At 52.3% G+C, this 14,421-nt stretch overlaps 1 protein-coding gene across 1 annotated transcript in view; it reads left to right on the top strand.

Moving 5' to 3' along the window:
• The first annotated feature begins 1,298 nt into the window (after nt 1–1,298).
• PRRX1 (paired related homeobox 1) overlaps nt 1,299–14,421 on the top strand; it is a 36,866-nt gene continuing 23,743 nt past the window's right edge. The window contains exon 1 of the mRNA XM_051807066.1: nt 1,299–1,887. Within this exon, the coding sequence (XP_051663026.1) occupies nt 1,647–1,887 (241 nt within the window). The 5' untranslated portion in view covers nt 1,299–1,646. The remainder of the gene's footprint in view (nt 1,888–14,421) is intronic.

Raw genomic sequence — 14,421 nt, 5'->3', positions numbered from 1 at the left:
CAAGATGCCAGCACACCAAAGCCCGCCAGATACAGCTTCACACACCCATGTGAAGACACAGCTCCTTCCCCATCCAACATGTGGACACACATCACAGGACTTCACACACAAATGCTCCCTCAGATGCAGAAAAAATGCCACACCAGTATGCAATAAGGCACACATAGAGCAAGTCACTGCTGCTTACATAGATGCACACGCAGCATTTTGGGTCTATTTAGACCCACACAGTTCTGTGCACTCACACAACCTTGCCCCAATGCTTTTTCTGGCCTTTCCACACGGTGCCCACCAGCTTTGTTCATCCCCCAAGCTGGGGACAGCAGAGCCCTGCAGCCCTGCCACACTCATTTGGGTCTTTGAGACTGCAAAGGGTAAACTGGGACCAGAGGGGGGGGGGCCTGAAAGCAAACTAATGATGAAAATGTCTCCTCCATGCCTGTGCCTTAATTAAATGCACGGAGAGGCTCAGGGAAGCACATCTGTTTTCAATCTGGAGCCCTTTGATGGCATCAAATGTTCTTTCCCCAGATCAGGGGGGATGGAAATTCTGGGCTGGCTGTGGCAGCTCGGAGCCCAGGCTCCAGCCACCGAGAAGCAGCGGCCTTTCCTGGCCGGCGGGACCCTGCCCCTCTGTGCCGCCAGCCCTGCTGCCCTGGGGCCCTTCTGCGGCGAGGTCCGGGGGTACCTCCCAGCACCTCTACCTGTGCGTGGCCACGGGGGCCAGCCGGGCGAGGGCAGGCTGCTGGGACCTCTTTGCTTGCTGGCCTCCAAGTGAATCCTCTTTTTCTTTTTGCTGTTTCTCTTTTTGCCTTTTTTTTTTTTTTTCTTTTTACCCTTCTGCTCTCTTCATTTTGTTCTCCTTTTGGTCTGTTTCTCTTAGCTCTCTGTTGCACTTTTTATTCCTCTTTTGCTGTTTTTCCTCTTCCTTTCCTCTCCTCTCTCCTGTTCGCACTTTCTCTTCCAGTTACCCTTGGTCACCTTTTCATCTGCATTTCTCATTTTCGCTATTTCCCTCCTCCCGGCTCCTCTCCCCAGTCCTGGGAGCCTCCCCTGGGGCGCGTCCACCCTCCCCTCCAGGTGCAGGTCCGGCTGCCGAGGGGGAGAACCCCCACACCCCCCTGCGCGCCCCCCTCGCCCCCACCCGGGGGGCTCCCCCAGCCGCCCCCCACGAGGAGCTGCCCAGCTCGGCGGGGCCTGCGCTGCCACCCCCGTCCCGGTGCCACGTCCCGGCGGGGCCCCGCGGGTGCCCGGAGCGGAGCCGCCCCCGCCGTTTGAAGTGCGGGGCGGAGGGGAGGGGAGGGCAGCGCAGGGGCGGAGGGAGCGGAGCCGCCGGCAGCGGGGGCGGAGGGACGGGGCGCACCCGCCCCAGCGGCCCCACAGCCACCCTGCGCCTCCCGGCCGGCGGCAGCTCCCCGCGCCGCCGCCCCGGCGCCCCGAGCCGGCCGCCGCCTCTCCCCTCCGGCATGTTTTAAGCCCGGCCCTGCCCGCTCCCCTTCGGGCTTCCCTACGCGCCGCCGTCGGGTCCCGTCCCGTTCCCCCCGCTCCGGTCCGTGCGCATCCCCCTCGAAGGGCCGGCGGCTGGGGGGGCGCGGGGGCGGTGGGCGCCCGCGGGGGGCGAGGGCAGAAAAGCCCCGCTCGGCACGATGGCGTCCAGCTATGCCCACGCCATGGAGAGGCAGGCCCTGCTGCCCGCCCGCCTCGACGGCCCCGCCGGCCTGGACAATTTACAAGCCAAGAAGAACTTCTCCGTGAGTCACCTGCTGGACCTGGAGGAGGCGGGCGACATGGTGGCCGCCCAGGCGGAGGAGGGCGGCGGCGAGCCCGGCCGGAGCTTGTTGGAGTCCCCCGGGCTGACCAGCGGCAGCGACACCCCGCAGCAGGACAGTAAGTGCGGGGTCATCCCCCCCTTCCATCTCTCCCCGGGGCGAGGGGCCGGGGGAGCCGCGGTGGCCGGTCCCGGTCCCGGCCCCGAGGGGGCTCCCGCGGGGAAGTGGCCGGAGGAGCCCCTGGCCGGTGCCTGGGCCGGTTCCTCCCGCTCCCCGAGTCGCTTTCCTAGGCGTGCAGGGAACCCTTGGCAGGGCCGGCACCGGTCGGCTGCAAAAACGCTTGTTTTCCCCCAGCCGCGTCCCGGGAAAGGGGCGGTCTGCCCTTCGCCGCCGCGCCGCGCTCGTCGGATCCTGTGCCGTGGCTCCCACACCCTCGGGAGCCGGAGGACAACATCTCGGGGAGCCGAGGCGGGCAGGATCGGGCCCGCGGGCGCAGCCCCCTCGCCCGTTCCTTGCCGGGGTGGTCTGAGAACGGGGCTTGGCTGGACGGGAGGAGGCACGGTGGGCGGCTGAGCCACCCTCCATTCATCCAGCCATATATCCCATCCATCCGCCCGGCCCGTCGGAGCGGTGACCGGCGTCGTGGTGTGCGGGACACCGGGAGGCTGCCTGGAGATTTGGCTGGAGTCCGGACGATTGTCCGACGCCCTGCCCGGAGCATCGCGGCTCGCAAACAGCCCGAGGGTGCGTGCGGGGCTCCAGAGTGGAGCCGCCAATTCCTTCCCCGCCAAGCCCCGGTTCTCCCTGATCCAGGCCCGGCGGGCAGGGCAGGACAGAGTGGCCGACCTGCCTCTGAACTGCCCGTCCCGGGTCCGAGCTTGGGAACTGAAGTCGCCGTGAACCGGCAGCCCAGCGGCTGCGGGGCAGCGGGATGGGCGCCGGCATGCGCGGCGTTTTCCAAGGGCAGCGCTGTCATAAAGGGTGATGGGGTCGTGCAGGGCCAGTAACTCCCCCGTACCCTCCCTCTGCTTTCTCTTAAAAAAAAATTGCATCCCCGGGCGCGGGGACTGGCGGCGTTTTCGTTGCGGGTGCGGGCCGGCTGCGGCCGCTCCGCCGGGACTGCCGTGGGCTGCGCGGGGGCCGCGGCTGCGAACACGCTCTCGCTTCCGAGGAATCCCCGTCCCGCGCCCGGGGCTGCCCCGCGGCTCCCGGAGAAAAGTGGGAAAAAGATTCCTACAAAACGAAACGAAAATCGAACGAAAATGCCAATTGCAATTTTCGTTCGCTTTTCGTTTTCATAATTTTTTTTTTAATTTTATTTTTTCGCCGGGAGCCGCCTCCGACCCTGTTTTCCCCGCGGATCCGCCGTGGTTTTCCCGGTATCCTGAAGGAAACCAGGCAGGGGAGGCGGAGAGCTTTCCAAAAAGGAGCCGCTCCTTGCAGCAGCGCCCGTGGGATCCCCGAGCTCGTCCCGGACGGAGCCGTTCCCGGCGGGAGCATCCTCCCGGAGCGGGAGAGCGGTCGGGAAGGGAGCGAGCGGTGCGCGGCTGCTGGAGCCACTCCTGTCTCCCCGAGAGCCGGACCGACCGCCGCTGGGGTATGGCTTAAAAAAATTTCCCTTCCAAAAACCCAGAAAAGTGCAATTTCTGGCTCTAAAGGTGTATATATTAGTGGGGAAGGCAGTGATTGCGGCTCATCCCGGTCCAGCTCCCTGAACCGCAGGACAGTCCCCAAGATATTAACCAACAAGTTACATAGACAACTTTTTCTTTTTCTTCCATTTCCCCATCCAGTTTCGTTTATCATATTTTATTTGGATTTATTCCTGATTTACTCCGATTTAGTCCTGGTATTACCCCTTGCCTACTGCTGAGCTTTATGGAGCCAGCTCGGTCAGTATGGAAAAGAGGGGCTGTGTTTCTCCAATACCGACCTTGCTCTTAAAGAACCAAAAAAAACCCAGCCCAAGGGCTTGTTTTCTAGCTAGCATTGCCAAGTCGGCACCAAACTGCATCTTCAAATAATTTAGAAGTTCTCTGAGTGCTGTAAAAGTTTTAAATGCCGCTGCGGTGAATTAGAAAGTTTTGAAAGTATTCTAAAGTAAGCAACTAAATTAAAAAAAAAAAAAAAAAGGAGGGGGATAAATTCGCCCAGGTTTGTTGGGCAGAGCTGTCATCTGGGCTTTCTGGCTCTCTCACTGATGTGTTTAGCACATCCCGAGAGTCTCTGTGCCTCAGTTTCCCCACCTATTGCATCTGCTCTGTGAAGTATTTTGCAATCCGTGTAGGAAAAGGACTGTGCCAGAGCTAGGAAGTGCAACAGGGATACGAACTTTTCTCGGTGAAAAATGATAGCTGGTTCAGAGGAAAAGCTAACACAGGGCTCGGTTATTCTCCGTGTTTCTAAGGGAGAGAAGGTAAAAGCCGTTTGGAGAAATTGTGGAATGTCTCAAGAATATTAAAAATGTTCTTTCAGCCTGGGGGAAAATCAGCTGATCTGCCACTGATTTCTGTCCCAAACTGAAGTGAAAAGCCAAATTATTGGTGCTGCTTTTGTAATCAAAAATTAAGGGAAGAAGTTTGAGGCAGAAATGACAGAAGGCTTTATTTGGGCATTTGAGATCGAAGGAAATATTTCGCCGCTATTTTGTTTGAAAGAGGCTCAGGAGAAAACATTTCTCTTTTTAATAAGAGAAAAACAGCGTTCGTGTGAGAACCTCTGCTTGTGACATTTACAGGGAGAACTGTCAGCGTGTTACGGAGCTAAGTTTTCGGTGGTGCTGTGAAGCTGTCACTCTTTCTGACTTCAGTTCAACTTGCAGCTCTGAAAACCTTACCCTAAAAGCTGATACAATTCACGGCAAACCTCCCCGCCTCTGCTGCTTAGCGGGGAGGGCTTTGCAATCCGAGTTCCAGTTTGTCACAAAACCACCTGTTAAGATACAACCAACTCTTCCTTTGGTAGCAGGGCTTTCGCTAACTCTGGCTAAAACTGGGATGAAAATGCAGGTCCCAGCTCAGCTGAGGGGATTCCCAGAGCTTCCCAGCAAAGGCTGGGAACTCTTATTGCTCCTGTGCCACCTCTGAAGGTGGCAGAAACCTGTCAGTGGCCTGTGGGTTCCCAGAGCTTGTGTCTCTGAGCGGGGTTAATTCACCAGTTGCTCTTTTTTTAAAAAGATGGGATTTCTGATCTCTGTTTTTTTTTTCTTTGGTTGGTTGGTTTGAGTCTTGCTGGTGCTGGCTCGTAAAATAATGTGGAGAAAGAGTGACCATCAAAAGAAAAATTGTTATGCTGGAGTGAATAAGCCCTGCTTCAGTCCAGTACGTGCTTGAGTTCTGCATGTTGGAGTTATTACTGTCCTTTAATTTCTCTTCAGTATAAAAGCGATGGCAGTCTGGGGGCTGGCGGATCACATCAGGCTGGGTCACAACTAAAGCTGGGGCACAGGCTGCCTAAGTCCCCCCATGACTTCTTCTGTCTCAGCAGGCATCGTGACCCCTCAGCATTGCTGCTCCTTCCCAAGGAAGCAGAATCCCTGCCGGACAGCCGGGAGGAGGTGAGTTTCTCTGCCCAGGCTGGGTCAAGCAGAGCATCTCTGTGGCTTCAGGTCCCCCTCTCCTCTGGCGGCAGGTTGAGAGCACGAGGAAGGGCCTTTTCAGCCGGCGTTGTTTGGAGATGGGGCAGATGTTGCAGAGATCAGAAATAGACATTTTATTTCAAACAAGGACGTGACAAAGTCAGGGAGGGCTGAGGATGGCTCCTCATGGCAGCGGTGCCTGGAGGCAGCGACCGGCTTGGGGAGCCGCAAGGCACAGAGACTGGAAGAAGGGATGAGCTGGGGCAGAGAACTCTCCACTGATGCCTGGGTTTATACCCTCTGACTCCACTGGTACTGGCCATCTGAAACAGGATCTGGAGCTGAAGGACCTCTGCTCCCACATGGCTATTCTTTACATGGCTATTCTTTTTGCTTTAATTGCTTCTTTTTAATCAGAACCAAGTGAGGTTGCTGCAGGAGTAAAAGAGTGTGTGTAAATATAGAATTGTTTCTCTTTTTCTTTTTTTTTTTCTTTTTTTTGCTTATCCTGAGGTCATCTGTGCTCCTGTGCCTCCCCATCCTTCCCCAAAAAATACGCCTTCGTATAGAGGTGGAAAAGTTCTGCCATCGCTTTGAAATGTGAAAGAAAAGTTATTCGTTGGATTGCTGAGTTCCTGAGGATGAACGTGAGAGGAAGTGCCTGGGACAACTGCGGGGTTTTCTTTGCTTTATCTCGAAGTACTAAGTGGCTCTTTTGTTAGTAAATCACAGCCCTTATTCCCAGAAGATCCTGAGGAGGGGAAAATGTGGGGTACATGAATTCAGTCTATAGGAGCTATTTTCTTTCTCCCTTGTCCTTCGGGGCTGATGGGCAAAGGGAGAGTCTGCAGGCAGCAAGTGCCTGCTGGTGCCCACGGGTTGCACCCGGGTGAGCCGGGGAAGCCGGCGGGTGCCTCGATCCCCACGGACAGTGGGGAGCATCCTCAGAGGATGCTGCCACGAAAGATTTTCCAGAATTCTCCTCTTCCAGAAACTGATGTGGGAAAAGTGAGGATCAGATCAATACTAAGACGCTTGTTTATGTTGTCTGCGTGAAAAATACAACAGCTTTTTCTGGCCAGAGTAGCCTTCGCGGGTGCCAGTTGTACTGCCCATATCCTGGGGGCTCTGTGGAGTGCTCACTTGAGTAAAGGTTGAGTAACAGGAATTAACGCCAAGCAGTCGTTAGAAGATTGATTACCTTCTTTCCTTTCATGTTCTTTGGGCATCTCTCTCTAATTTTGGTCTTGGGATGGCTGGTGCACGGTTATTTCATTGAGTATCAGAGCGTCAGGTATTTTTCTTACATCCCTGAATCCCATAGTTTGAGGTGGGAAAACATTTTGTGTTTTTCACGTAAATTTCTGCGGCTTCTGGATGAAGGCAGGAGATGGAAATGTGACTGCCACATACCTGGATTCTTAAAAAGAAGGAAAAGAAGACACTAAAAAGTGAACAAAAATGGTCAGCGTAGTGTTATTAACAAAGAAAAAGAGCCATGTCAATTTGGAGGAGGGAGCCGACTCGGTTTATGAGTGCTGGCCATGCTGCTTTCCTTTTGACGGGTGAAAAGAGACTTGTATTTGTTTGGGAATTTCGCTTTTTTTTGATCATAATCAGTTTTGCTTCCTGGTTCTCATGGTCTCATAATTTGCTGATGGTATTTGTGTTTTCAATCCATCCACACAGGGCTTCCAACTTTTTAATTTGAAAAAGATTTTGCTGAAGGTTCTTACTTTCCCTCTTTCCCCCCTTAATGTAATGAAAACATTTCCATGAAAATTAGATTTTGAAATCTCTCATAAAACTTAAAGGTTTGGTCTAAACTGCTAGAACGCTTTTAATGAACATCAGCTTTCTGTCATCTGCACCGAGTTTCCAGTGCTAGCCGGTCTATTTTCCATCTTTTTGATGATGTATAAAGCAGCGATTGCATGGGAAAATATTATCTCAAGGTTAATTTGTGCAGGCCTTACTCACACGAGTCATTGCATGCGACTCAATGGGCCGTTTATGTGTGTGCCAATTGATGAGTATTAGCAGCGTTTAAAGACTTGACCAGCAGCCTTTGAGTCATGCAAAAAACTTAGTTTTTTTCGGCTGGTGGAATATTTTTGCGCAGGCATGAAACGGTTTTGCTGTCAGCAGTCAGGGGCACGGTCCTTTTGCCCCTCGGCAGAGGCGCAACACGCACCAAAATATGTGGCGTGAGGAAGCCTGGGAGGAAGGAGCAAGAGCACGGACAGAGTACAAAGCAGGAGAGACTGGGAGAGTTCAGTGTTTGACAAGGCAGGCACAGAATTACAGGATTGTAATTCCTTCAAGGATGTATTTTATTTTTTCCCCCCTGGTAACTGGGTTCACTCCCATGGTTTTTGACATCACCAGAATGACTTGATGGGATTATAGGTGTTTATTCCTGGTTGCAAGTTGTTTATGATACATTTAATCGTTTTTGAAACCCATATTAAGTAGCCCTGAGGGAGCTGTGTTCCTGCTGGGCCTCTGTTGCATAATGAAGTACATCACGAATATTTACCAAGTGTCACAGTATTCCAGACTTGGGCCTCTGTTTCTGGGGAAGATGAATCACTACACTGCTGGTTCCCCACCCTACTCGCCTTTCCTAAAGGAGGCTTGGATTTTGGTGTGGATTATGGAGATTTTAAGTGAGAATCATTGCAGTCCGTCTGGAGGAGCTGTTGTCCAAGGCTCTGATGTGACTTTCTGTTTGAACTGTCCTTGCAGCTTTATGCACAGGGCACAGAAAGGTTTCAACTTGTGCTTGGGTGGTGGAGCAGGTTTTTGATCTGGTTCCCCCAAGAAAAACCTGTTCTATGGTCGCCACACATGGGAAATATCTTCAGAACCCACTGACTGCTCTGATGGGAGAGCAGACAGCTCGAAGTGGCAGTGAAATCCCAGCGAGTTTTGTGGCAGTTTGGTGGGGTGTGGAGAAGGATGGTAGCAGTGCCTCCTCCTGAGGGGGAGATGCAGGATAAATTCAACTTCTTACTGGCCACTGGAGAGTCTCCACAGAGGCTGTGTTGTACACTCTGTCAGTGGCAGCTCACACATGTAGATACAGGTGCCACCAGCCCTGTGGCACAGGTATGGAGGGATTCGTCCTTTGTCATCCCATGTTGTGACTGCAGCAGTCCTACAGCCAGGGGGGCAAGGGTCCCCCAGGGCAATCCTGCAGTTCTTGCTCCTACATTGCTGGCCCTGCTCACCTCTGTCATTCCTGCACTGACCTGTAAATGTGTGGTGTGTACCTGACCTGTTCTTTCCTTTCCTACACTCTTTCTGCTGGACCTGGCTGGTCTCCGCTGTGTAGCCCTGGAAGATGCTGTGGGGTGGGGATGGGAGCTCAGCAGAGCTGTGCTGTGTGTCTGCTGGGACTGTGGAGGCATAACTGAACTTAAAGAGAAGTTTCTTTCAAATGAGAACATCTGGAGGACGCTGGTTGGGAAGGGAAGGGAGCAGTGGTGCCAAAGCTGAGGGCCACCTCCTGCAGTGGAAAGCCTGGCATCTGCAAAGATGAGTCTGTAAAGGCCAAGAGGGAAGAGAGGCCTGATGAGCAAGCCAGAGAGCATCTATTTCAGCTTACATTGCTTTCTGGGCTCCTCTCTCACCTCCAGAGGCTGAGAAAAGGCTATGCCAGTGTTTAAAGCACTATACCAGACAGTCTGGATTTCATACGTGCCCATATGAAGTGAACATTTGCCTTGGGGTGGCAGCCCAGGACATCCTGGTGCCTTGTGTTCCTGGAAGGGAAGGTTAGAAGAGAGGTAAAGGGAGCCAGCTGTGCTCTTAACAATTCACTACATCCTATTGCTGCAACCAGTTCATATTCCACCCAAATTTTCCCCCATTCTGGCTAGAGAAATTTTCCTATAGGAGAAACTCAACCAGTCAGCGAGACCGCTGGGCAGGGCAAACATCCAAAGAGACGCTCAGGATCTGGCTGGGACCCTCTCCACTTCTTGATGAGCTGCTCAGGCAGCAAAACTGCCTTTGCACTGAGGGCTGGAACTCGTCAGGAGCCTGGGGACACTGCTTCCTGCTTGGAAGCCACCAGTGGATGAACTTCTCCTGTGGCCTCCTTAACCAAAGAAAAATCAAAGTTATCTGTGGTCCTGCACGACTGGGGCAAGATGCAATTGCCAGCAGCAGCTGCTGAGGGGGCAGACTTGGAAAAGGACGATGGCATCCAGCTCTGAAGGGGTCGGCAGTTGCAGAGACACTGGGATCAAAGCAGGGTGCCTGGTGGTGATGGAGCAGAGTGGGTGGCTTCAGAAGGCAGCATCCAAGTAGCTTCCAGCCCTCTCTTGTAGCCAGTGTAGGTGCTGGACCAGTCAAAGTTGGGTAGGTTTTGAACCCATGGGGATCTTTAGTAGACTGAAGTTTAGTTTGCTCTTGGTTTTATTGTGTTTGTGGCTGCTGAATGAGTGGTGGATGAGCTGGGCTGAGCTGCAGCCATGTGTCAGTGAGGCTGTGAAGATCTGCTCAGTGCTTCTGGAAATCATCCTCTTTTTTTGGAAGTGTCACTAATACGACCCACATTTGAAAGGAAAAAAAAAAGCAGCTTTCAAAGAGCCGTCACTTCTCTGTGTCAGCTCAGCAGAGTCGGGGCTCTGCGGGGATGGATTGGACTTTAAAAGGGAAAAGTGCCTGAGCGGTAACAGTGAAAACAGACTGTTAATGCTCTGGCCTGGTGCTGCAAAGGGCTGCCCTTGCTGGTGGCTCTGCAGGCGGCTCCTGTCCCCATGAAGTCTGGGCTGGTTTCCCATAAAGCTTTACACTGCTCTCCCTACCTTGTGGCCTGAAATGCTGGTAGCACTTCATGCCAGTTGTCCTTCCTTGTCCTGTGCAGCATCGCATTTACCCCTGGATGGAAGGTACAGAGCAGAGGTTTGGGAATCCAGCACAGATTGGGGTGGATGACTCTCATGCTGATGGTACTTGAGAAAGCTGGTGACCAGTCTGTGTCTCTTTCCTGAGCGTGTTTGTCTCTGGATACGAGCTGGTAGCGCTGCCTGTCCCGTCTTGAGTGCTTGAGGTTGTCAGAGCAAATGTACCGGTGATCTTGCAGTGAGGGAGAGAAAAAAGCTTTCAAGACCAGTCCAGGCCCAAGCCCTGCATCCTGCTGCCGTCATTCTGAATGTGGATGGCAGTCTGTCTGTTCCTCTCCAGGGGTCAGGGATGGGGAGCTGAGGTGGCGGTGGAAACACAGGTCTGGATGTTATGCACACACACAAGGCAGCTGAGGAGGGTGTTTGTTCTGTGTGCTCCCCAGGCAGGGAGGGCCACTCTGCTTCAGGGGAACTGCAGGGCAGTTTGTAGGGCGCAGTGTGTGGATGCTGGGAGCACCCTGCTCAGAAAAGGCTTGCACCCAAAATCTCAGTTGAGACGGTCAGGCTTTTTTTCCTCCAAACATCAGTTGAGATGGCCCAGTCTGATGACCTGGCCTGTCTTTTACTGCTCCAAAGTGCCTTTGTGCCTTGGCTGCAGTCTTGAAGTCTTTTTTTCTATATACTCACTGCCATGACTTGACCAAGTTCACCTCACCATGCCTTAGTTTTCCTACTGGGTACGATCCTGGCCTCTAATTAGGAGCTTTGGAGTTTCCTGAGTATATGTGTTATGTTAGAGCTTGGCTTAAACAGGGATTTGGAAAGATTGTCCTCCCTCTGCATCACCCCCAGTAAATTACTGTTTCATCTGCTTCTGCCTCTGGAATTGACCACTTTCCATGTTAGTTAACTGGCAGAGATGCCCTTCCATGAACTGGAGCAACTTCCAGCAAGTTTGTTGCTGCAGGGAGCCCACCTGATATTCAGATGCACCTAAGTGCACGCCATGCCCTTGGGGAGGGTTGTGTTTGCTGTGTGAACCCATCCGTGGGGTGAAACAGTTTTCAGTGGCAGATTTTTGCATGTGGACTTGAACCTCCTGAAACATCTTGAGGTGCCTGGGCTCTCCACAAGCCCAAAGGATACAAAGAGCAGCACGTGCTGGTCAGCTGGAAGGTCCCTGGAGCGTTTGGCAGCAGGCAGTGAAATTCCCAATGACTGGTTGGGACAGTCACACTCTTTTTCTTGGCTATAGCCTGGTCTTGAAGGTTTGGCCAAAAAGATTGTTGCTTGCAGTTTGTTTCATTTGGAAAACTTCTGATACGTGTCATGGAAACTCAGAGAGCTGCTCAGGAATAAGTGCTTGCGGCACATTGCTTGTTTGTGATTTGTTTTTCATTGTTTTTCCTTAAAAAAATTTGAAAACTCAGCTAATCAGTAAAAAGAAACAATCACCTGTGATTTAGGAGAGAGATCTCTCATTGTAAATAATAAATTAGTGTCAGGAGACCGGGCAGACAGAATGGTTGATGAATATCCTGCAGGCTGAAAGTTGTTTATCAAGCCTGTTTGAAGACTTATGACTAACAAGCTCATTTACAGAGTTTGGAGTCTGTTCATGAACCGTTCTCCAGCTGGGAGGATGTGGGAATCATCAGAAAATGCATTCACAAGTTACTCGATCATTTAAAAAAACGATCAAACAAACAAAGGCTGGTTTTTGGAAGGGAACTGTAAATTCCTCTTCCCCCCCCACTGGGTTTTCTGAGGCATTCCCGTTAGGAAAATGCAGGGCCCGGAGAAGAATGAAGAACCCCACGTCGCTTGCTAATGACCTATTTTGGTGCTAACCCTTCTGCTCAATGCCCTGCCACCAGCCAAGCCCTCCAGCTGTGGCAGAGCTGGTCCCTCAGGGGACAGCACTGTGAGGATCGTGGGGGCCTGATGGGATGGATCCATCTCGTCTCCACTGGTGATTCCCAGTGGAGAAATTTGGCTTACTGGGGGAAGGGCTGCTCTCGCTCCTCTGATGAGGTGACAGAGATTTCCCCCACGTCACGTTGCAGTGTTTTTCCACACAGTGCCCTGTAAAGGAGGGCAGCATGGGATCTGCTGCTGTCAAGTGCCAAGGGGGATGAATTCAGAGAAAGGAGTGCACTGGAGTGCTGTGGCTCCATGCCTTTTGCAAATCTACTTGCCTGGCCTGGGATCAAGTCTCCTGCCCAATGCAAAACTGCATCAAAGAAAGTCCAGAGAAAAAAAGCAGTAAGGAGAGCTCCAGCTCCAGTTCAGGAGGACAGAAGAGGTGCTAATAGGTGCTCAGGCTCAAATATGAACTGATCTCCAAGCCCACCTACTTGCTGTTGCTGCAAGGGAAATGTAAGTGAGGCAGTAGGGAAATCCTCCCAGGTCTAGAAAGTATAGGGAAACCTTGGAAGGGATTGGTGTGAGAGTTTGTTGAGACCCCAAGCACAAATCTGATGGAGATAAACATGTGAAGGAATAAACAGCGCAGAGTTCATCCTGCCTTGGAAATGGTGGTCTTCCCCCAAGTTTCAGTGGTAGTGTGACTTCAGTGGGAATGTGCCTGTTTGTTTAACCCTGACTTTCATCTGTCCTGGCCAGCACAGTGGTGCTGCCTCCAATTTTCCCCCACATTCCAGGCGAGTTGCTGTGTTGTGTTCAGCTGGGGTGCCTGTGGGGTAAGAGAGACCTGCTCAGCTGAGGGAAAGCACATGGATGGGTGAGGGATGTGATTAGCAGGAAAACTGCCCCAGAAAGCTGCCCTTCATCAATCTAGGCAGGTTCATGTCAGCCTTTGAGGGTGCTGTGTCTATCCCCTGGCCAGAGACAACCTGTGTCTGGAGGTTACAGCAAGGAAGTGAAGGGGATGCCTTATTCTCAGAGGGTTGAATTCGGCTGGGTGGCAAATCCTGGTTTTCTTTCTGGCAGCGGTTGCCAGGCTCCCCATTCCCTCAGCTTCTCTTGCTACACCCATGGCACTGCTCTCCAGGAATCCTCAGAAGGACTTTGCTCTCTGCTGTGCTTCCCTGGTCTCTGCTCCAAGTGGGAGCACTTTTGATTTGGTGATGTATCGCTGTCCCTCTCAGGCCGTGCAATGGTGAGAGTTGTTCCAGGCACTCGTGATGATGGATTTGAATCCCTGTTTCTGTGACTCTCCAGAAAGAAATCGTTTTCTTTCCCTCCCCCCCCTCCCCCTTTAATCCATCAGAGAAAAGTAAGAATGGGAGCCAGTGGCTGGGAGCAAAAGCCAGACATGCATTCAAAGGAGGTAGAAAACATGCATTTTTTAACTGTGAGATGCTGTGTAATCACTAGAAATAACTCTGAAGGAGAGTGTTGGCTTCTCTATCCATGAATGTCTGGAAGCCCTTTTGGAAAAGCTGCTTTTGTTAGAATTAAACTGAATTATTGGTCTCCCTAGTGGGGTAACTGGGTGAAATGCTATGGCTGGGTCTCACACAGAAACCAGCAAACTGAAGGGCTCAGCTCTGGGCCTGGGATGGATGGATATGCTGCAGCATTCCTGAGCAATCCAATGTCAGGGATATTCCTGCCAGGAAGTTGGATCACAGGACCAGATGGAGGACACAGATCCACTTGGTGTGAGTCTGTTTACAGGTTTAAACCAAAACATAGCAAGAAACACAAAAGGAAAGCAATGTCCTCATCTCTGATCATAACTCAGGCCCGTATGTGAACCAGCTGCCACACATTTATAGGACAATCCCCTTTTTCAAATCCTGATGTTAGGAATAGCAGAGACGGGGAAGCCTCTGCAGAGCTGTGAAGGGCAGACATCAGACATGAAAATAGCCCAGCCTTCTCTTGTGTTTCAGGACTTCTTCTGAGTTTACTGTAGCTCTGAAAGAAACAGGCTGTTATGTGAGACTTCTGATTTTGCTAGCCAGGTTGAGAGTCTGTGTGAATGGTATCTCCTGTAGTCACAACCCTGTTGGCTTTGGGTAAAATGAGGAAAACAGGGAAAGCTGCAAATCTAATCAGTGGTGGGGAGGGTGGTAAACATGCTCAGCACCCTCGTGGGACAGAGCGTCTCTGAATTGGATGGGTGAGCTCCCTGGGAAGGTCAGAGGTTTGCAGGATTGGGATGATCAGAGCTGTCATTCATCTGCTTGTGTCTGCACTCCAGTGCACATTCAGTTGTTGCCAGCCAGGGAAGAGCCTGCAAAACCAGCGA

Source organism: Manacus candei, unplaced genomic scaffold, assembly GCF_025592945.1.
Source record: "Manacus candei isolate 608988 ecotype Guabito, Panama unplaced genomic scaffold, ASM2559294v1 h1tg000005l, whole genome shotgun sequence".
NCBI lineage: Eukaryota > Metazoa > Chordata > Aves > Passeriformes > Pipridae > Manacus > Manacus candei.
This window is presented reverse-complemented; position numbering and strand designations above follow the sequence as displayed.